General features: G+C 40.3%; 3 protein-coding genes across 14 annotated transcripts in view; 1 reads left to right on the top strand and 2 right to left on the bottom strand.

The window, feature by feature from the left end:
• LOC129171096 (axin-2-like) overlaps positions 1-12,590 on the bottom strand; it is a 159,096-nt gene extending 146,506 nt beyond the window's left edge. For all 10 annotated transcript variants that reach the window (XR_008566735.1, XR_008566733.1, XR_008566736.1 and 7 more), the window contains exons 1-6: positions 12,523-12,590; positions 12,206-12,311; positions 11,826-12,016; positions 11,586-11,749; positions 5,699-5,786; positions 4,471-4,539 (exon numbers count right to left, since the gene is read on the bottom strand). Coding sequence is in view for 5 of the 10 variants with exons in the window: in XM_054759445.1 (XP_054615420.1) it covers positions 4,471-4,539; positions 5,699-5,786; positions 11,586-11,749; positions 11,826-12,016; positions 12,206-12,305 (612 nt within the window). In the remaining 5 variants the exon portion in view is untranslated. The remainder of the gene's footprint in view (positions 1-4,470; positions 4,540-5,698; positions 5,787-11,585; positions 11,750-11,825; positions 12,017-12,205; positions 12,312-12,522) is intronic.
• An 850-nt stretch (positions 12,591-13,440) lies between these two features.
• prkcab (protein kinase C, alpha, b) overlaps positions 13,441-18,780 on the top strand; it is a 110,627-nt gene continuing 105,287 nt past the window's right edge. For 2 of the 3 annotated variants that reach the window (XM_054759453.1, XM_054759454.1), the window contains exons 1-2: positions 13,441-13,751; positions 13,825-13,856. In XM_054759453.1, the coding sequence (XP_054615428.1) occupies positions 13,585-13,751; positions 13,825-13,856 (199 nt within the window). In that variant the 5' untranslated portion in view covers positions 13,441-13,584. Of the gene's footprint in view, positions 13,752-13,824; positions 13,857-18,780 lie in introns of those variants that run through there. The other variant, XM_054759455.1, reaches the window with a different exon arrangement.
• Positions 14,077-15,124, bottom strand: LOC129171108 (uncharacterized). The gene is made up of 3 exons (XM_054759476.1): positions 14,999-15,124; positions 14,859-14,920; positions 14,077-14,787 (listed from the first exon to the last, which is right to left on the bottom strand). The coding sequence occupies exons 1-3, from the start codon at positions 15,019-15,021 to the stop codon at positions 14,123-14,125; spliced, it is 750 nt and encodes a 249-aa protein (XP_054615451.1). The 5' UTR covers positions 15,022-15,124; the 3' UTR covers positions 14,077-14,122.

The raw sequence follows: 18,780 nt of genomic DNA, 5'->3' as shown, positions 1-18,780 counted from the left end.
TCAGCGCTCCCGACTGACCGCAGACAATGAAAGGCCAAGTGGAAGGGACTACTGCTGAATACATCGCATTCCTCCTTAGTCAGCATTTACTGTAAGGTCAGTGAATCACACAACAGGGAGTCAATGTTTTGGTGTGGTTGCAGTTTTAGACACCCTTGCCATGGTCAATTTTGAGAACTTTGAAGATCATTTCACAGGCTTTTTCAATGCACAGTTGTCCCTCGCACTATCGCTGTTCGATTATCACTCCCTCGCTATATCAACTTTTTCCAGAAATTAATAAATTAATTCAAAATTGCTGTTTCGTGGTAGAGTAGTAGGAGTAAAAACATGAAGTCATGAAATCAGCCATGGCACGTCCGACATGATAGAGTGAAAAAAAAAAGTTCTCCTCCCATTCCGTGTGGAAGTGGTAAGTTTTTGGCTTCTTAAGTTTAGAAGAAATACATTCGAGGCTAACTGGTTAGCTCGCTGGCTTTTTAGCTCCCGAGCTAGCGGCCGTCTCGAGTCCCTGCAGCATAAGTGTTGCACAATTTGATGTGAACAATGAATACTAGGAGTGTAAAGACTATAGGCCTGTTATTGCATGTATACAGGCCTCTAATAATGTTAAAAAACGTATTTAGAAAGTCATAAACAGGTTTGTTATGCTCTAACTACGAAAATATTCCATTTCATAACATTGAATCCTCCACCACAGAAATTAATTTATTGCAGTCAGGTGCGGAACCAACTAACTGCTATAAACGAAGGACGACTAGCTCATTATGTCAAAAGTCTCAATAAATCGTTCTACTAGTATTTATTCTGATTATGAAGGAGTATTCGGGTCATACAGAAAAAACACACAAAAATAAAATTTTAAAAAAATAGTAATTTACGTAGTAAAAACGTTTTCGCTGAGAGAGACAACTAATGTTTCAGACTGTTGTGTTTATGTTCCAGTGGGAATTTTGACCATCATTTTAGTCTTGCAACTTTGTTTATTATTTATTTTTTCACCTCAAAAAGGGACTTTTTCTTGCAATATCACAGCCTCATCACTTGAATTTTAATGTTTTCTTTAGTTAGATAGCTTTGTTTGAACTTAAATGTGTTTATTAATTTTAATGTTATTGAATGCATTCAATTGGATATTTTTTTATTGTAATTATGTTTTGGGGTTTTTTCAAGATATGATCAAAGACACACATCTGCGGTTTAAGAGAGAAGTGGCTCACCTAGTTTATTCAACAACAGTTAAAGAGCGTTCTAAACGATAACAAATAATTTGACATTACCAGAAATTACTCCTTATCTGGACTTCACAGAAAGATTTATTCTATAGTAAAATACAATTACCACTTTGGGTGGTCCCAGAACCCCCAAAACAAACAAAAATGTCCCTTGTTTATATCTCAGTGTCCTAATATGAGAAGACTATGAAGAACACATGGGATTGATGACATCGGTACAGTTCAACTTGGCCGTTGCTTGAATCGAGTTCACCAAGTTAATTTATGGGGATTATGATGCGGGTGAGAGGTGGGGCACAGTCTTCCAATTAACCCAATATGAATGTTTTTGGGATGTGTGAGGAAGCCGGAGTACCTGGAGAAAACTCACGCACGTGCAGGAGAACATGCAAACTCCACACAGAGACGCCGAAGCGGAGATGCAAACCCGCCTCGATGCCGACTGTGAGGCCAACATGTTAACCACTAAGCCATCGTGCAACCTTACGTTTTCCTGTTTGAAAGTTGATTGAAATTCACAGCACAACATCATTCATTTCTAATAATGTCAAGTACTGATGGGAACTTCTTCAAGACCACAAGTGTGTGTGTGTGTGTGTGTGTGTGTGTGTGTGTGTGAATGAGTGACAAAAAGAAAAAGCGGTGAGAAGTCATCATTCGGCACCACCTGTTGCATGTCTAGACACCCAATATAAGACAACTGACCTCTTTCCTGACTTTTCTTCGAGGGAAAAACCACTGTCTTACATTTGGGTCAATACTGCATTTTAAAACTTAGCTATGTTGTGACACGTTAAAGTTTTATTCTGTTAAGTTATTCTTTTTCCCTCCTACAAAGACAAAACTACTTGTGAAACAGATGGCGGGCAAGCTCACTTAAATTTAGTATCTTTGAAAAAAAAGGGGAACAAACATCTTAGAAAATCTTTACCTGGTATGACCACCATGCCAATTTCATTACAGCTGAAGCAAAATAAAGAAACCTATTTGAGCTGCTTCAGAACATCTGAAGCAACAAAAAAAAAGGTGAAGCTGTGCGAGACTGCTGCAGTCTCATACGTAAGAAGCGTCCGCTTTGAATGAAAGCAACTATAAAAACTTCTACAAACTTGAAGGGGTTCGCTTGTGTGTTTATGTACTAAGTCACAGCTGTTGATGGGTGGACGCGTTGCCAAGCAATAAGCATTATCAGCATCTCAACACAGGAGCAGAGTGTGTGCACAGGTTCACGTCTGCTGATAGATACCTAAGATTAGCTCATCACTGAAGGACAGATCTTGTTTATGGTTGAACAGAAAGATTGGAGGGTCTGCAGAAAGTGTTCAAATAATGTTGGACAGACAGTGAAAGTAGGTCATACAGGTGCAGACGGAATATAGGGGAATAAAAGAGTTTATCCAGCTCTGGCCTGATCCACTCCAGACTGAGTGGATAAGAGGCGCAAATATGCCTCAGATGTTTAGTTTACATGAGCATGCTCACTCCTCACCACAAACTCACCTCCCAGACAGAGAAGGGGGTTTTTGATATAGCATAGCTGATAAAATGCCAGGTTTTTGTGAAGTTCAACAGATGAGACCAAGATAAATCATTTTCAACAATGCTTTGCTTTTCGGAAAAAAAATATGCACACGCCCAGAAAGTACCCTGCAGATATGCTTTAAGGGTGCATTCACACTCAGGTAAAATGAAAACTGGTGCATTTCTTATGCTTGACCAAAGGAACTGTACTCATTTGGGCACGTGTGAACTCAATCATTGGAACTCTGTTGTGAAAAGTTGATCACTGTGTATACATGCCTTAAATATTCTGTTGTACACATCTTTTGACTGATAATTTGCAACAGTGCAATCCATTGATGGCTTTCCCACTAAATATAAGTCAGCTTTTTTTTCTATTGGCTACTACTGTTAAGGTTAAATACATTTGATTGGTTAATTGATCATACATGTATGTTATTCCACCAACTAAACCCTTTTTTCAGGGGACTTTAAAATACTAACTCTGTAAATATTGCAAACACTGGGTATCCATGCAAAAATGTCCATATTTTAGGGGTAGTAGGACACGATCCCCTAAAACTCACTCAGTAGCACCTCCCATAAAGTAAGACATATATAGTAAAATGTTACCACCCGCTAACAAAATCGATAACCGGTATATGCGTCCTTAAGGGTACTTTTAGTGAGGGGTTTATACAGCATTTATAGTAGTAAATGGTGACAATTCATTACAGAGAAACCTCCTCCTTGCCAAATACATGATTAGAGATTTGACTAAATATATCAAAATAGCATTTTTTGTTAAAAACATTAAGCAATAAATATGTTAGAATGCTATCATAATTAAAAAGACTTTTCCAGATTTGAGGCATATATATAAAAAAATAAATAATTTTGCTTTTTTTTTTTTTTTTTTTTAAATCATATCATTTTATTTCCTATTTTCTTTAGTCACCAAGATAAATTCCACACATTATTAACTCTAATATGACTCTATGACTACTTGACTATATTTTGTACCAGGTCCTTCAGTGGGCCTTAACAGATTCAATCCACCTCTTAATACCACCAATATCAGATGTCAACCAATAACCAATCAGAGGACGGAAAAATGCTGAAGTCACAGTGAGCCAGCTAGATGGCCTTGAGAGGTGAATCTAAATCTGTAAAAAAAACAACAAAAAAACAGCTCCATTGTCTATAGTGTGTATGTGACATTGGCCGGCACTCATCATTCTGAAGTCCCAGCGCATTTTACATTAACATGGCAACACACAGAAGCTGAAATCTGATTGAACAAAAACATCTGATCTACACATATAAGTCATAAAAGCAGTGCAGCTAAGAGACATGCTATGAAATGAAGACTGTTGGGAATAAATTAGTCCAATTTCGCGGAACAAATACTAGAATTGAAGTTGTAGATGTAGGTCAGGGCTTCTGATAGTGTTTAGGTCAGCAGCAAAGGCCTTACTGGCCCTCACTACACACCACTGGATTAATAACCTGCTTGATAGGTGACTTACAGATGCCTACTAATGACTTTCAATGTCATTAGTAGCCATATTGGACTACATTTCTAGGTGGTACTCAGCTATTCAGTTCAACAGCAGGGCAATCTTTCCGCAATAATGTTTCTGCAATTATTTATTTATTTAGATATTGCAAGGCATTGTCACTTTTACACCTTGTGTTGACAGTAAACGTGCTCTCAGCACGCCTGTGGACTCACCCCCAGGTTCCAGCTGTTGAGTCGAGCCTCCAGGTCACTGTCATCAGGAGACATCTGCCCTCCATCCCCCTGAGGAGGGAAAAGCAAATTGAAGAATTAAATGAAGGAAATTGAATGTATTAGTAACATATAGCCTGAGGAAGTAGCCTATTATATTGACACCATACAAACACTTTTGGAAAAAACAGAGAGATTTACACTTTATGCCACATCCTGAATAATAAATAAACGCTGATCTAGTGTTACATAGCGCACAGTATCTTTAAAAGCTTACACACAGGTGTTCCCCTCCAATACTAACACCGTCCTCCGTTATCCCTCATCTCGCCACCCTGCGTGCCGTCACGCTCCTCCCTCACACATTGAGAGCTCCAGATGTTTGGCAGTTAGCGTAAAATGTCTGTCACGCAGTGAATTCCACAAGAAGGGAATAATGCAGCTACACGGCAACATCTTTTGTTACAAGGATTTGTTTTATACCGGATAATTTCAACTTCCAGCGGCGTGTGTGTGTGTGTGTGTCGATACAAGCTCGGTTTACTCAAGTTTTGGAAAAGAGGAAATATCTAATAACAGACAGAAAAATATATGGTAAGAGGAGATGTGGACTTGCTGGGTGTAGCTCAGAGGAATCAATGGACGGAATACCTAAGGATTGAATGACCCTTCCTTGATTAAAAAGGCATTAGCCTCACATAAATAGCACAAATATCTCATTTCAATATCTTGGCATATTCAGCGCTCGGGTCGATGGAGTAATTGTTATTTTTGTTTATTTTTAAAGTGATGGGGGATCTGAATGTTCGGAGCTTTTGAGACTGAATCAACAGCGCCTCTGTTGGTTGCAGCCAAGTAGTGCACGCCACTTTGCCTCAATTGCTTCAAGATGTAATTGTCATTCTCATTTTCCCCTGACGTTCCTACCTAAATGTCAGAATGTTTTCTGGTCAGACCCTTTTATTTATGTCAAAGCCGCGACTTGTTCTGCACGGAATAGGTTGAGGGAATTTCCTGCCATCTTCGTGGGAAACTGGGATTTCCAGAATGTCCCTTAGCCCACATGAAAGACGAGAGCAAAAAAATCACTGTGGAGACTATTTGTGTTGGCATCAGCAGGTTTTGTTGCGAATAATTCAACGTGTCATTGCAAATGCCTCACAGGAACCTATAAATCTGCAAAAACCCCTACGCTCGAGACAATGATGCCAGGCAGACTGAATGAACTAACCGCTCTGGCTTCATGTCTGGGTGAGTGCTTGAGTGGGCTGGAAGCGGTGGCTCCTCCTCGTGGGGTCTTCTCCTCATTCAGCTGGCCCCTGGAAAAAAGAAGGGGAGCATGGGGGAAAAAGGGACAGAAAATAGAAAAGTAAAAGATCACCTTCAGTTGAAGCACAGGCAGCCTACCTTGCTTTGTATACACCTCAACATCTGGCTTTGGTTGCATACCAGGTGGTCTGCATCTGCATCTCAACCTTTTCAATGTCAGTCAGTGCATATATATTGTATGTATGCAAGTGGAACCTGACCGGAAATATAATTCTAATAAAATATCATTTTAAAAATGCAGGATTAAAAAAAATAAATAAATCTGTAAACACACAAAATCTCTGTCTGCCAGAGCACTAGGTGGTGCTGCAGCCCTGTACAGTAATACCATTGTAGCCAATTAGAAGCCTGAAGAAAGTCATGTCTGCAAAAGGCAAAATGGTCAATTAAGGAAAGGCAGGTATTGGACATACTTCTCAACATCAATCTTGAAAATAAAGTGAAAAAAACTATAAGAAATATAAAACAATTAACACAAAATATAGAAAAGCACGTGTAGCTGCTGTTACAGCACAGACACACAATGTCATCCTGACATACCGCCCTTGGAGCTTGTATCAGAAACTGGACAAGGGTGTACAGTTTCAAACTGGACAGTTTTCCACCCTGTTGTGTTGAAAGCAATGGTTGCTGTCTGGCAAGTATGCTCTATACATCACACCAAACACCGGTGTTATTTATTTATTTATTTATTCCCCCCCCCCAAAAAAATATATTAATTAATCATTCTTTTTGTGGTTGGACCCGAGTGAGGATAAGCGGCATAGAAGATGGATGGGTGATCAATGAAGCAGACACATTTTCAAGCAGCTAAGAAATATGATTCATGAATTCAATTTAAATGAAATAAAACATGATTTAATAATTAATTTAGTCCTATTTTTTGTCATATACGGGGCCGTATATATTTCGAGGATGCCAGGTGGGCTCCTACTACTCTAGTCTAATGCTCTGATGCAACTATATTTGTGGGCTCTGTGTATAAAAGAAGCAGATGAGCCCCCAAAAAGGGTTTTCGCATCTGCATGCAAATCTGATACTCATTAAAAGTTGTTGATGATTTCATATTGCGTCAGTAGTTGATGATTCTGATTAAAAGTTTTCCTTAAAAACGACTCAGCCATCATTGCAATAGCGCTCACTTCACATTCTGCTCTGTCGTGCTTAAGCACATACAGCCATGAAAGTTGGACTGGGGGCGGCGGTGGGGTGTCGAGCTTTGCAATCTTGGGCCTCTAAGTCAACAGGTGGATGAGGATAATTGAATCAGATGTGTCTGGAGTCTGAGGCCCGGAGATCAAAGCTGTGGCAAGTCAGGCCAGAGTTACACACACACGCACGCACGCACACACACACACACACACACACACACACACACACACACACACACACACACGGGGGGGGGGAAAATGAGAACACCATGAAGAGCCTCAGAAGCTGCAGCTTGGCTGATTAAAGCACCCTGACATCAGTGCACCAGCCTGACCTCCAGGTGCACGACCAGCCTCAGCCTCAGGCACCACCAGGAAATCAGTCTGACCTTGAGACACAAACACTTCTCTGCACCTTCCTTCGCCATAACCTAACCTAACAGCCCCTAAAGGGCAGCCTTTCTAATAACACTGGTGACCAACGCCTGCAAAGTGCAAGGACGACATGACAGTCGTAGCTGAAGTCAAAGTAAAGGAAAGAACGGGTTAAAAGTTTCCCCATGTGGATGAAACACACATGGGAGACAGAAGTGGGAGAGACACACAATAAAAAACAAGGACATAAAAAAGAGAAAAGGGAGGCCCATGGGAGGACGTATTGACAACTCAGCAGTGAACTTGACACGGAAATCAGCTTCTATGTATTATTATTATTACTATTATTATTATATCCTAACCTGCCTTATTGCAGGTTGGGAACTGGGAACACAAAAAAAGGCTCAAACTACTAATAACTACTCGCCAAGAGCCGATAAGCAAAGGAATTGTATGATGGTTTGACCTTTACTGATTGCGTTTGTTTCCATGCCGCATTCCTCCACCTGGTTTGAGGCTACACATTAACCAGTGGCGCCATCGTGCGGCTATTTTAGGAATTGACAGTAGAGCCCAGCACACCTCTCAACACGTCTTGATGAGCTTTCCAGTGCATTTCAAATGCGAGTAGTTAAACTGGGACGTTACAATAAAAACACATTACAAGGTTACTTTATGAGATAGCACTACACACTTATCTTATTAATATGTTGTGCTTGTATTCTTGCAGTGCTGTAGAACTGCACAGCAGGATGCTAAAATCTGTTAAGAATACAGTGTTTGCCACGTTCAAGGGGTAACTCAAACTTTTAGTGTTTCCCACAGGGCTGTATTCTACCTGTTGCGTGGGGGAAGGTGGCGTTATAGTCTAATTTGCATAACTGGCCATGACGCATGTGCCTGTCATTTTTAAGGACGAGTCCTATCATAATGTGTTTATAAGGAGGGCTACTGGGTAGTGCTGAGTATTATTGAACTCTGAAATGGGTGTAGGGAAATATTTATCACTCGAGGGTTGCAGTCAGAGAAGACAAAGTCATCAGATGGACTCTTGAACTTGAAGTGTGGCCACACGGTGCTTTACTTTAGTTAAATAAACTCACTATCTTCATCTTGGATGCATATAAACAGGATATTAATATAAAAAAATGGCAACATTATACTTGCATATAATAAGTTTCAATTAAACTAGTCTTAGATCAGTATGTGCAGGTTAGCCATATTCGTCCATCCATCCATTTTCTATGTCCTCACTAGGGTCGCGGGTATGCTGGAGCCCATCCCAGCTGTCTTCGCGCGAGAGGCGGGGTACACCCAATCGCAGGGCACATATAGACAAACAAGCACTCACACTCACATTCATACCTATGGACAATTTAGAGTCGCCAATTAACCTAACATGCATGTTTTTGGAATGTGGGAGGAAACCAGAGTACCCGGAGAAAACCCACACACGCACGGGGAGAACATGCAAACTCCACACAGAAATGCCCAACAGAGATTCGAATCCAGATCTTCCGGATCGCCTGACTGTGTGGCCAACATGCTAACCACTAGGCCACCGTGCGGCCGAGGTTAGCCATAATAATAGCTAATTAATTTAGCAGTCCTATTTGCTAAATAGAGTTGCTAAAACATCCCATACAGTACACTTAGGAGAAGCCATTGATGCTTCAAATATAGCTAGCATGAGAAAACTCACATCGGCAATGACTTTTGCACTGATAGGTGATAGAAAGCAGCCAAGAAAATAGTATTGCCGACTGTAACACACACATGTGTGTGGCGGGCGCTGCCTTTCAAATGTGCTGCAAACAATATCCCTCTTCCTGCTCCGAAGTTGCAAGCCATTGTCGCCACCTAACACACATGCACTGTCTGGAACTGATGTCCATTTTGTAAACTTCCCTTGCCATCCATCCCAAATGTTCTCAATTGGATTTGGGATTTGGTCCAAAAGAGTGAGGTTTTCCCTCTGGAAGAAGTCCTTTGTCAGGCGGACATTATGAATTGCAGCGTTGTCTTCTTAAAAAAAGACAGTCTTTACCACAGAGACGAGGGCCTTCAGTCACGAGGGATGCCCCCTGCAACATCACCACAGTCAGCTGCCGTTTGACGCCCCTGCACAACCTGAAGCTCCATCGTTCCATTGAAGGAAAAAGCACCCCAGATCATGATGGCGCCCCCTCCACTGTGCCGTGTGGAATACATCTCAGGTGCAATAAATTACTGACCGCTACTCAAAAAAAAAGTTTTGTCTCACTCCCTGCACAATGTCAATTCTTGCAATTTTTCGACTGGTCTTAAAATTTTGATCAGGAGTGTAATTGGGGTCTAGAGATCTGTACATGCAAGCCGGCAGGTGTCTTTGAATTCGTCTTAAAATATTTATGTTTTTTTAGAAAACTGGTCTTAAAAAAAAAAAGAGGGGTCGTCTTATATTCGGGTCATAACAGGAGTGTCTAAACTTATTCCATTGAGGGCTGCATAGCGCAATCCAATAAAGGTCAAAATATGGTAACTTATTTGATGGATGGATGGATGGATGGATGGATGGATGGATGGAGGTAACAAAGCGAATTAGTTATAAATTTAAAAAATATAAAATATAAAAAATTATCAAATATAAAATTATACTTAAAAATTATGTTAAAGTATAAAATATAAATGAAAAATATATATAATTATGAGTAACATATAATTACTATCAAATTTTAAAAACATAATAATATCTAACAATATACAGGACAGGCCAAAAGACACATAGGCACGCGCACAGGCACGCGCACACACACACACACACACACACACTGCAACCCCGTGGTCCCAACCCCATTAATAAGGCAAGAAATTCCACTAAATAACCCTGACAAGGCAGGCACACCTGTGAAGTGAAAACCATTTCAGGTGACTACCTCATGAAGCTCAGTGAGAGAACACCAAGTGTTTGCAGCGCTATCAAAAAAAAAAAAAAGGTATAAGACATAAAATATATGTCTAAAATATAAGACATATTTAGAGTTATTTCACACTTTTTGTTTTGTGCTTCTCAACAAGTGCAAAAGCGCAGAGGTAAAAGAGGTGAAAGATGGATGCGGGGGAAAAGAAAGAGAGAGGAGTGTCTCCTCATCCTCTCCTGCTGTTTTTGAAGTGCCGCCTCTTTGAAAAAGTCCAAATGGACAGCTCCTGCAGACTGATGCAAGGGCCTGGCAATGCCTTCGGCTTTTCAGATAAGCACTGCTGAGCAAATACGAAGGCTATCTCTAAATAAGCCATGCGTGGCTGCCAAATTTGATGTTTTTCACTCAGATAAAAGAGCATCAATACTGAATGCTGGAGTAAATATCGAATGTGCTACAGTATATCGACAGGAGTGTGCATCATTGTATAGAGCTCACCAAGATTGGTGCATTTGAAATTAAAAAGGGCTGTGCCAAAACGCCTTAATAGCATTTGTCATATACTGTAGTAGTCCTCAATTTTAGAGAGCATCTATTTGGGTTTAGATGTTTCTTAAAAGGAGGCATTTTTTACTCTGTTTACGTCCACCAAGTGCATGCGCAGAGGTTATATTTTTGCCTGAGTTTATCTGTTTGTGTTCTAAATAACTTGAACATTTCTGAATGGATTTGGATGAAATTTTCAGGAATTGTCAGAAATGGTATATGGAAGAACTGATTACATTTTGGGGGTGATCCGAATCACCGTCTGGATCCAGGATTTTTTTTTCTAAAGGATTCTGTAACATTGCGCGATAGGACCACTTACGGCATTTGTGCATATAACGCCACAAAAAATGGTCAGAGCACTTTGAAAAAAAATTCAGGACAACTTTCCAACAGGTTCTACAAAATATCAAAGACTGATCCAAAAAATGTAGGATTATTATTTTGGTGTGAATCACAATATGGGGGGGGGAACTATGGCGCTTGGCGGAGGTCTGCGCTCTCTCATGCTAATATAATTTTGTTTTTATTGTTCTTACGTTTTTTTCCGCCACCTCCTAATTCTTTCACCAGTCTTCAGCTTTATTAGAGTGACTCTAATATTTATTTCCTGATGATTAAAAAAGGATGTGTCTATGTGAGGTGTGGTGTTTATCTATTCAAGTGGAAAACACACCCAGAGCACTGCGTCTATCACTATGAGTGGAGGCCACCATTTGAGGAAATAAGGTATATTAAATGTTCAACTACATTGAGCTGCAAAAAAACAACCATACTGGAAAATATTGTTACATTGTCCAAAGATAAAGTACAGTACCTGTGATGAGCTGTGTTCGGCGTGGAAGTGGTTCTGTTCTTAGGGCCGCCAGCAGCCAAGCTGTCATCCATGCAGCCATCCAGCTCCCCTGTCACCCAGTCAGGAAGAGCTACTTTGCAGTGGTCCACAGGTTGACCAATCACAGGCTCGTCAAAATAGATGGACTAAAATTTCCACAGAGGTAGGCTATTATTATGCATCCTTAACATAACAGATTTAATAAAGCAGTTATTTTTTTACCATGTAAGTAGGAAGGGCCTTGAGGCTGCCAGGTTCTGGTTTGCTGGCAAACGGGCCTTCCAGGACGCCTCTTTTGAGCATGTGAAGCAGCAAACGGGCGTGCAGATTGCGGTTCTTGTGACCATTAAGGCTTGAGTCACATGTTGCTGGGTCACACAGCTTTTTTATCCACAAGGCACAATGCTGACGCTCTATTCAAACAAAAATGAGGAAATAATCAGCCTTGAACTCACAATATTAAATAACACTGCGTAATGTCATGAGATTCAATACAAGAGAGTAACACTCTGTTTTGATTGTCATTGTCAAAGTTGTGTGGTTGTACTTTGCAGTGAAACCAACAAATGTACACATCATCAAAGTCAAATGGAAGTTCTTACCACTCTTGATGGGGTGTTTGAGAACATATGGTTTCATATCCAGAACAAAGCAGTTAAACTCTGTGTTCATAAAGTCCACTGACTCCTCATTTTTGCTCATGGTGTCCTGAAGGTGTAACAGTTATTTGGTTATTATTTGAAATTAGCTGAGAGACATTGCTAGGAAACAAAACACTATGTAAACTAACAAACGGTTAAGTCTACGTATAAATTCGCCATGGGATTTTTTTGCTTGTTAAAATCTAACTTCAGGCCAACATGCTCATATGAATAAACATCAACAACATGTAACAAATTAAAACGCTACTGCGTTTTACCGTAAACTGCACGACGGCGCTCAGTTTGATTCAAAATTTTGGCGACTACACGCTTTACGCCACTTCCGGTTTCACGGCACGTTGCTGTGGAAACCTTCTTCTTCGTTGCTTATCGTCTTCTTCTTCTAAATTCTCTTTCTGAGTATGTTTCCCGTGGCGGTAATCCCAACAATAAACGCAATTCAATGAAAACAAATAACTACACAATCTGAAAGATGTTATCAAGTGTATATTCTTAAATTGTTAGTTTGTGTATTATGAATTGGCCTGCTGTAGATGTGTTTGGCTTCTGATTACTATTTTACCGTTGCAGGCACATTTGACTTGCTAGCACACTTATGTCAGTGTTTTCAATTGTTATTTCGATTCCAGTAATATAAAACGATACACGACTATTTCGAGTAGGAAAATATTTTGGCGAGGAGAGCTATTAGCTGCATTACTGCTTATCGCCACACAGCGGTGCTAAACAGCTGTAACTTGTCACGCTGTCTGCAACGCAACAGCCGGATATGCTGCATTCAATGACTGTTTGTATACGCCACTTTCTTATCCTATGGGCTGTTTAGATTAATCCAGCGGCGATGAAACCTCACATTCGTTGTAATATTGTAAATACAGTAAATAAAAAATGTCTTTGATAATATAAAGCTATGTTGTAGAGCCTACTTAATATATGTAATCGTCTTGGTTCATATGCTATATCTAAACTTTGACGAATTTTTAGAAGTCAAAATAGTCTTGTTAATAGTGAAAAACTAAACTTTAAAATGAGTCACCTTTCGGTCATACTGGAGTAACAAACAGCTAAAGTTTGGTATTAATAGTGCCACGGGAAGTTAAAAAAACATGCCGTCTTTGAACGCATCACCCTAACGTCAGGGTGAATGAAAAAGAAGCGCTTCCCTGTGGCTCAGACAGAGAGGAGGCGTGCTATCAGTCAAGGAGGCTCCTGCAGCAACAGCATCACTTGTGAAGAGGCAATAACTTCACGACATTAAAGTTGAGGCCGTGCACTTTTTCCCATTTTTTTCCCTTTTTTTTCTTCCCTCTCCTTTCATTATGGCTGACCATCTTTTACACTACAATGACTCCGCCGGGGTTGGGAACCGATTTGCCCGCAAAGGTGCTTTGCGGCAGAAGAATGTACATGAAGTGAAAAACCACAAATTTACTGCGAGGTTTTTCAAGCAGCCGACGTTCTGCAGCCACTGTACGGACTTCATATGGTGAGTTTATCCACTTTTTGCCATGTGAAGTTGGCGATTTCCACTTAGTAACTCTGACTTGTTTGTGTTGCAGGGGGTTTGGCAAGCAAGGATTCCAATGTCAAGGTAAACTTTCATGCTTCAATTTTAAAAAGGGGTGTGTTCGCACTTGTGTTTGCTTCAGTTCAAACGAACTCTGGTGATGTGGTCTGAATCCTGGTGTGCAGGGCAACCGGGCCAGCCCCTATAAGTCTTATTTACAATGCTGGTTCACTTCTTGCTGGTAATAAGCTTGTTTACAAATGGACTGCAGTGATTCAAAATGAGACAAATTTATTTTCTTAAATCTGCAAACAATTACACACACACACACACGCGTCCTTGACGTGATTTCAGTGATAAATCAACGGATGGTCAACGTTTTGAGTGTACCGATCTCTGGTGAACGTGTACCTGCCTTTCCTGTAGTGACTTCTAGACTGGGCGATGCTTGAAGGTGGAAGGTGAGGTTTTCGGTCTTCCTGGACTGCTAGTTGCAGCTCAAGCCAAGAGGGAACCTGGCGGTTGTCCCTTGGGAAGCCATAGGGCCACCCTGTCTTAGCCGGATAAGCATGCGGCTGGCGTCCTTGGACTGGTGGGTACTTAAGGAGGTGTTGCTGCGACAAGCCACAAGGGGGGAACTGAAAGACTTTCTCAAAAACCAGGTGGTTGTCACCTGTATTTGCACTGACATCATTCTCACAGGCCCGGTTTGGGTTTTTAGAACCGCTGCGTGGATGCTGATAAGAGAACGGAGGCTTGTCAACGCTTTGTTGAGGGTTGCTCGGCTGGTGCCCAGGAGAGCGATACATTTGTGTTGTCATTTTGTGTTGCCACAAGTCATCAGCACCAGGACCTCCAAACATTTGGGGTTGATTCTGGGAAGATTCTCCCCATTGTGGCTGCTGTTCACCTTGGACATAGCTTGTGTGTGTATCCTCCCAGTCGTGCTCATCCAAAAAAGGATTGTCGTCATCCTCTAGGTTTTGTGTGTCAGGATTGCTTCGATATTGATAACCTACGTAGAACGTACACAGTTAAGATACATCACAGACTACTAAAATGTGTTAACATGGAAGTAAACGGTACCTTTTCTCTTCACGGATGAAGCAGCACTGTCACTAAGGAGCAATACACAAATCCAGTAGACACTAGGTGGGGGAAAAGCACACCTGTTAGTGTCCGTTTAAAAAAAGTGACGAGAAATGTATGGTTTAAATAAAAGATACCATAAAAGAGCTGCAAGGGTCATGGCTGCCTGCTGTTAGAGAAAGACCTGCACTCCTCAGGGAAGCCCACTGCAAATGTGACAAAGCCTGCAGCCTTGAGTTTTAGTGTCTTTTTTTATGACTCACCTGCTCCTTAAAGAACGGTCAACGAGTAGCAGCTGTGAAGCATCGCATCCTCATGCCTTTGCTTTAACAGGGGTGGCTATGATATATTGGTGAACATAAAGCATCTACATCAGTGAGGTTGCAGGTTGTATTTATATATATATATATATATATACTGTATATATATATATATATATATATATATATATATATATATATATATATTGTTTGTACGTTAGACACTTTCTATGAGAGCTGTGTCAATTGATAAGAAATAACTGGAAATCTGGGGTTTATTTATTTATGTATGGTATTTTGTAAATATCAAATATATTTTTTGGGCATTTCTGTCAAAAACAGACTAATAAAACTAATACAAGAAAATTATGAATTATTTTAAAAGCCATTAATGACTTTAATTTTGATTTCCAGATACTTGAAATGACCAAGACCCAAAGATCTACCACCTACCATCAATACAAAAATATATATATATATATATATATATATATATATATATATATATATATATATATATATATATATATATATATATACTGTATATATATATATATATATATATATATATATATATATATATATACTGTATATGCAGAGGGCCGCACGGTGGTCTAGTGGTTAGCATGATGGCCACACAGTCACAGTCAGGAGTTCGGAAAGACCTGGGCTTGAGAAGTTCAGAGCCCTGTTGATACTCTGCTTGCTAAATAAAGAGTTATCGCTTCTTCACCGACTCGTGGGCGCTACAGTATTAACTACATGTGGCAGCCGATTCAGCGATTTTGTGACTTGGCGCTCAAAGAGCTGTATAGGCTTTTATTATGAGGAAAAAATGATACTGATATTGACTGATATTACATTTTTGTACCAATATCAGGGCGATATTATTGGTGTGCCGATATTATCGGACATCCCTAGTATTTATGTATGGTATACATGTACATCAGGAGTGTACGTACTTTTTTGGCATGCACGTTACAAGTCATGCGCATGCTGGGTAGTCCAATATGAACTATGAAGAATAAAACATTGGATATCAGCAGTATGTTAAATCTTTCTTGTTTACTTCTCTGACAACACCCTCAACAAATTTTGCAATCTAGCAAAAATGCGACAAACATGGCAAAATATTGGGAGAAAGAGTACCACAGGCTACCCAGCATGCCTTGTGGTGGGAATATATGGGTGTTTTTTTGGCATGGTTATTGCATGTAGATATTTGTTTGTATGCCCACATGGTGCACAGTGTAGCTTACTTTGTGCGTCGTGTGTGTTGACGTGTCGTGCTGTTTGGATGGCTTTTTTGTACAAGCTACAGGTTGCATCTGACTATTGTGGCGACTCAAGCGTGCCACAATAGCACCGCAAGTCATGTTGCCGGCTACACTTTCCATGTTAAAGGTTTAAGAAAAGGAATTCGGAAATGTCCCATGGGCCGGATTACAACGCCGGCCGCAGTTTGCTCACCCCTGGTATAGCACAATAAATGTAACTTTTAAAGCATGCACAAACATGGTACTGTTTCTACTTTAAATTTGAATGTTTTGCTATCAATAATCTAGATATACCCACATTCATAATTCATATTCATACAGCTTGTATTACAGTATGCATGCAGCACAGTGGCTAATGTGTGACAATCTTGCGCATGAGCAGCACTTTAGGGTGTTTCATAGGGCTTTATGTACATGGAAGGTTATTGAAATGTCGCGTTGGGATATTGGACGTATTATTGGATGTACAGCACAGTATCTTTAATATGACCTCACCTTTGGTTAGTTATTAATGTCCCTGAGTTGCTCCTGTGATCATTCATCTTCATCCATATGTTTTATGGATATGGATGCGTTCTAAAAAGACAGAGAGTAGCTTTTAATGCATATTTTCCTTTCGTTTCCCACCACTGTTGTGCCATAGCTATGGAAACGCCGTAACCATTTAATGTGTGTGTAGGTGGAGTGCCCAGCTCGTCACAGACATGTAGAATGTACTGTACATGTATGTATTAGTATGCTATGCACACATACAAAGAAATAAAGGACAACCTCTCTTTTTCACTTTTTCATTTTTGGGGAAAATAGAAATAAGAAAAACCCTGTTTGTGTAGAATTATACTGTTTTGTCACTCAAACTGGAGCAAACACGACTCCTATTTTTGCACAGTTAATGAGTTCCCTACCAACTCTCCAGGGACAGGTTAATTATTGCTTTCCCTCCGTCCAAGAGGTGTTGGACTTGTGTTTTATTCAAGAAAACAATTGCTTGGATTCTTTGCCAAATGCAATGTGTATGTGAGGCCTCCACTTGGCTGCATCATAAGAACACCCTTAATAAGCATGGAAGATTCAGAGTTATAAGGGTTTATTTTTAATTCTTGGCTTCTCACATTGCAGATAATCCTGGATGTGACTTTCCAGGAACGGTTAGCTTCTCACTTCAGTTTCCCGTTTAATTACAGCAGTTGTGGTGATATTTTTCATTTGATTGACTCCACTCGAAGTGAATGTTTCTGCTGACATTCATTACATTCTCTTATATATAAGGGGGCTATTTCTAGTGTCGCGGTTTACATAAGTGACTTTCCTGTATCTGCTGTGGGATCAGTACCCACTCAGTGCGTCAGATAGATACAGTATATGAATGGCACATGATGTGGTATCATTTGGATCTTGAGCTGTTCCTTTCCATGTATGGATTGACAGATGACGTGTGGTGTGTTATGCTTTGGATCAGGAGCTGTTCCTTGCTTTATATGGATGGATAACTTTGTGAATGAATGACATATGATGTGGTATGCTTTGGATCAGGAGCTCTTCCTTGCTTCAGATAGATGGATAGCTACATGGATGAAATCCACATGATGTGGTATGCTTTGGACCATGGGCTGTTTCTCTTCCATGGATAAATAGATTGACAGATGACATGTGATGTGATATGCTTTGGATCATGAGCTGTTCCTTGCTTTATATCAGGGGTGTCAAACTCGCAGCCCGCGGGCCATTTGAGGCCCGTCAAGTCACATTTTGCAGCCCGTGACTTGACAGGAAAGACTACTGTAAATGCGGCCCGCAAGCGCTAAGTCAGGGGTCTCAAAGTCGTGGCCCGTGGGCCACTTGCGGCCGGCCGGAGTCAAATTTTGCGGCCCGCGACTTGTCTTCAAAGATCCCTGTAATACGGCCTGCGACAAGCCAATGTTACTCGTAGGATGCACACATACGCCTACACTGAACTAAGAGTGAGTGAGTCACTTAAAAAAAAAAAAAAAAAAAAATTGACGACATATTTTTGACTACACACAAAAGTGAACATCAACACAAGACGCGTACTTTCATCTGGTCACACATACGCACGTGCCAAAAGGGCAGACAGGCGATGCATGTTTATCAAAGTAAAGCGTAGTGAAACATTTTTATGAGATTCTAAATTGTTTTCAAACTAATTGTGGTCAATAAGTGCATAGATGATGAGATATATCATGTATCTATATAGCATATACAGTATGTCCATTCACACAATATATTGCTTAACGTTGTTTTCAAGTTAAAAAAAAAATAAGGTGAAAAATAAGGTTGACGATCAATTTACATGGAGGAGAAACCCTGGATGTTCGAATCTAGGCGGCTCTGTGTGGAGTTTGCATGTTCTCCCGGTGTGTG

This window comes from Dunckerocampus dactyliophorus, chromosome 18 (assembly GCF_027744805.1).
Source record: "Dunckerocampus dactyliophorus isolate RoL2022-P2 chromosome 18, RoL_Ddac_1.1, whole genome shotgun sequence".
In the NCBI taxonomy this organism is placed as follows: domain Eukaryota; kingdom Metazoa; phylum Chordata; class Actinopteri; order Syngnathiformes; family Syngnathidae; genus Dunckerocampus; species Dunckerocampus dactyliophorus.
Note: the sequence above shows the minus strand (reverse complement) of the source record. Positions and strands in the feature narration are given on the sequence as shown.

What these genes read in the sequence shown, in the direction of transcription:
- LOC129171108 (XM_054759476.1), bottom strand. Translation starts at nt 15,021, where the DNA reads ATGACCCTTGCAGCTCTTTTATG. An exon ending in ACCCTTGCAGCTCTTTTATG is followed by an intron (nt 14,921 to 14,998) that starts GTATCTTTTATT and finishes TCCCCCACCTAG; the next exon opens with TGTCTACTGGATTTGTGTAT. An exon ending in TTCATCCGTGAAGAGAAAAG is followed by an intron (nt 14,788 to 14,858) that starts GTACCGTTTACT and finishes CGTTCTACGTAG; the next exon opens with GTTATCAATATCGAAGCAAT.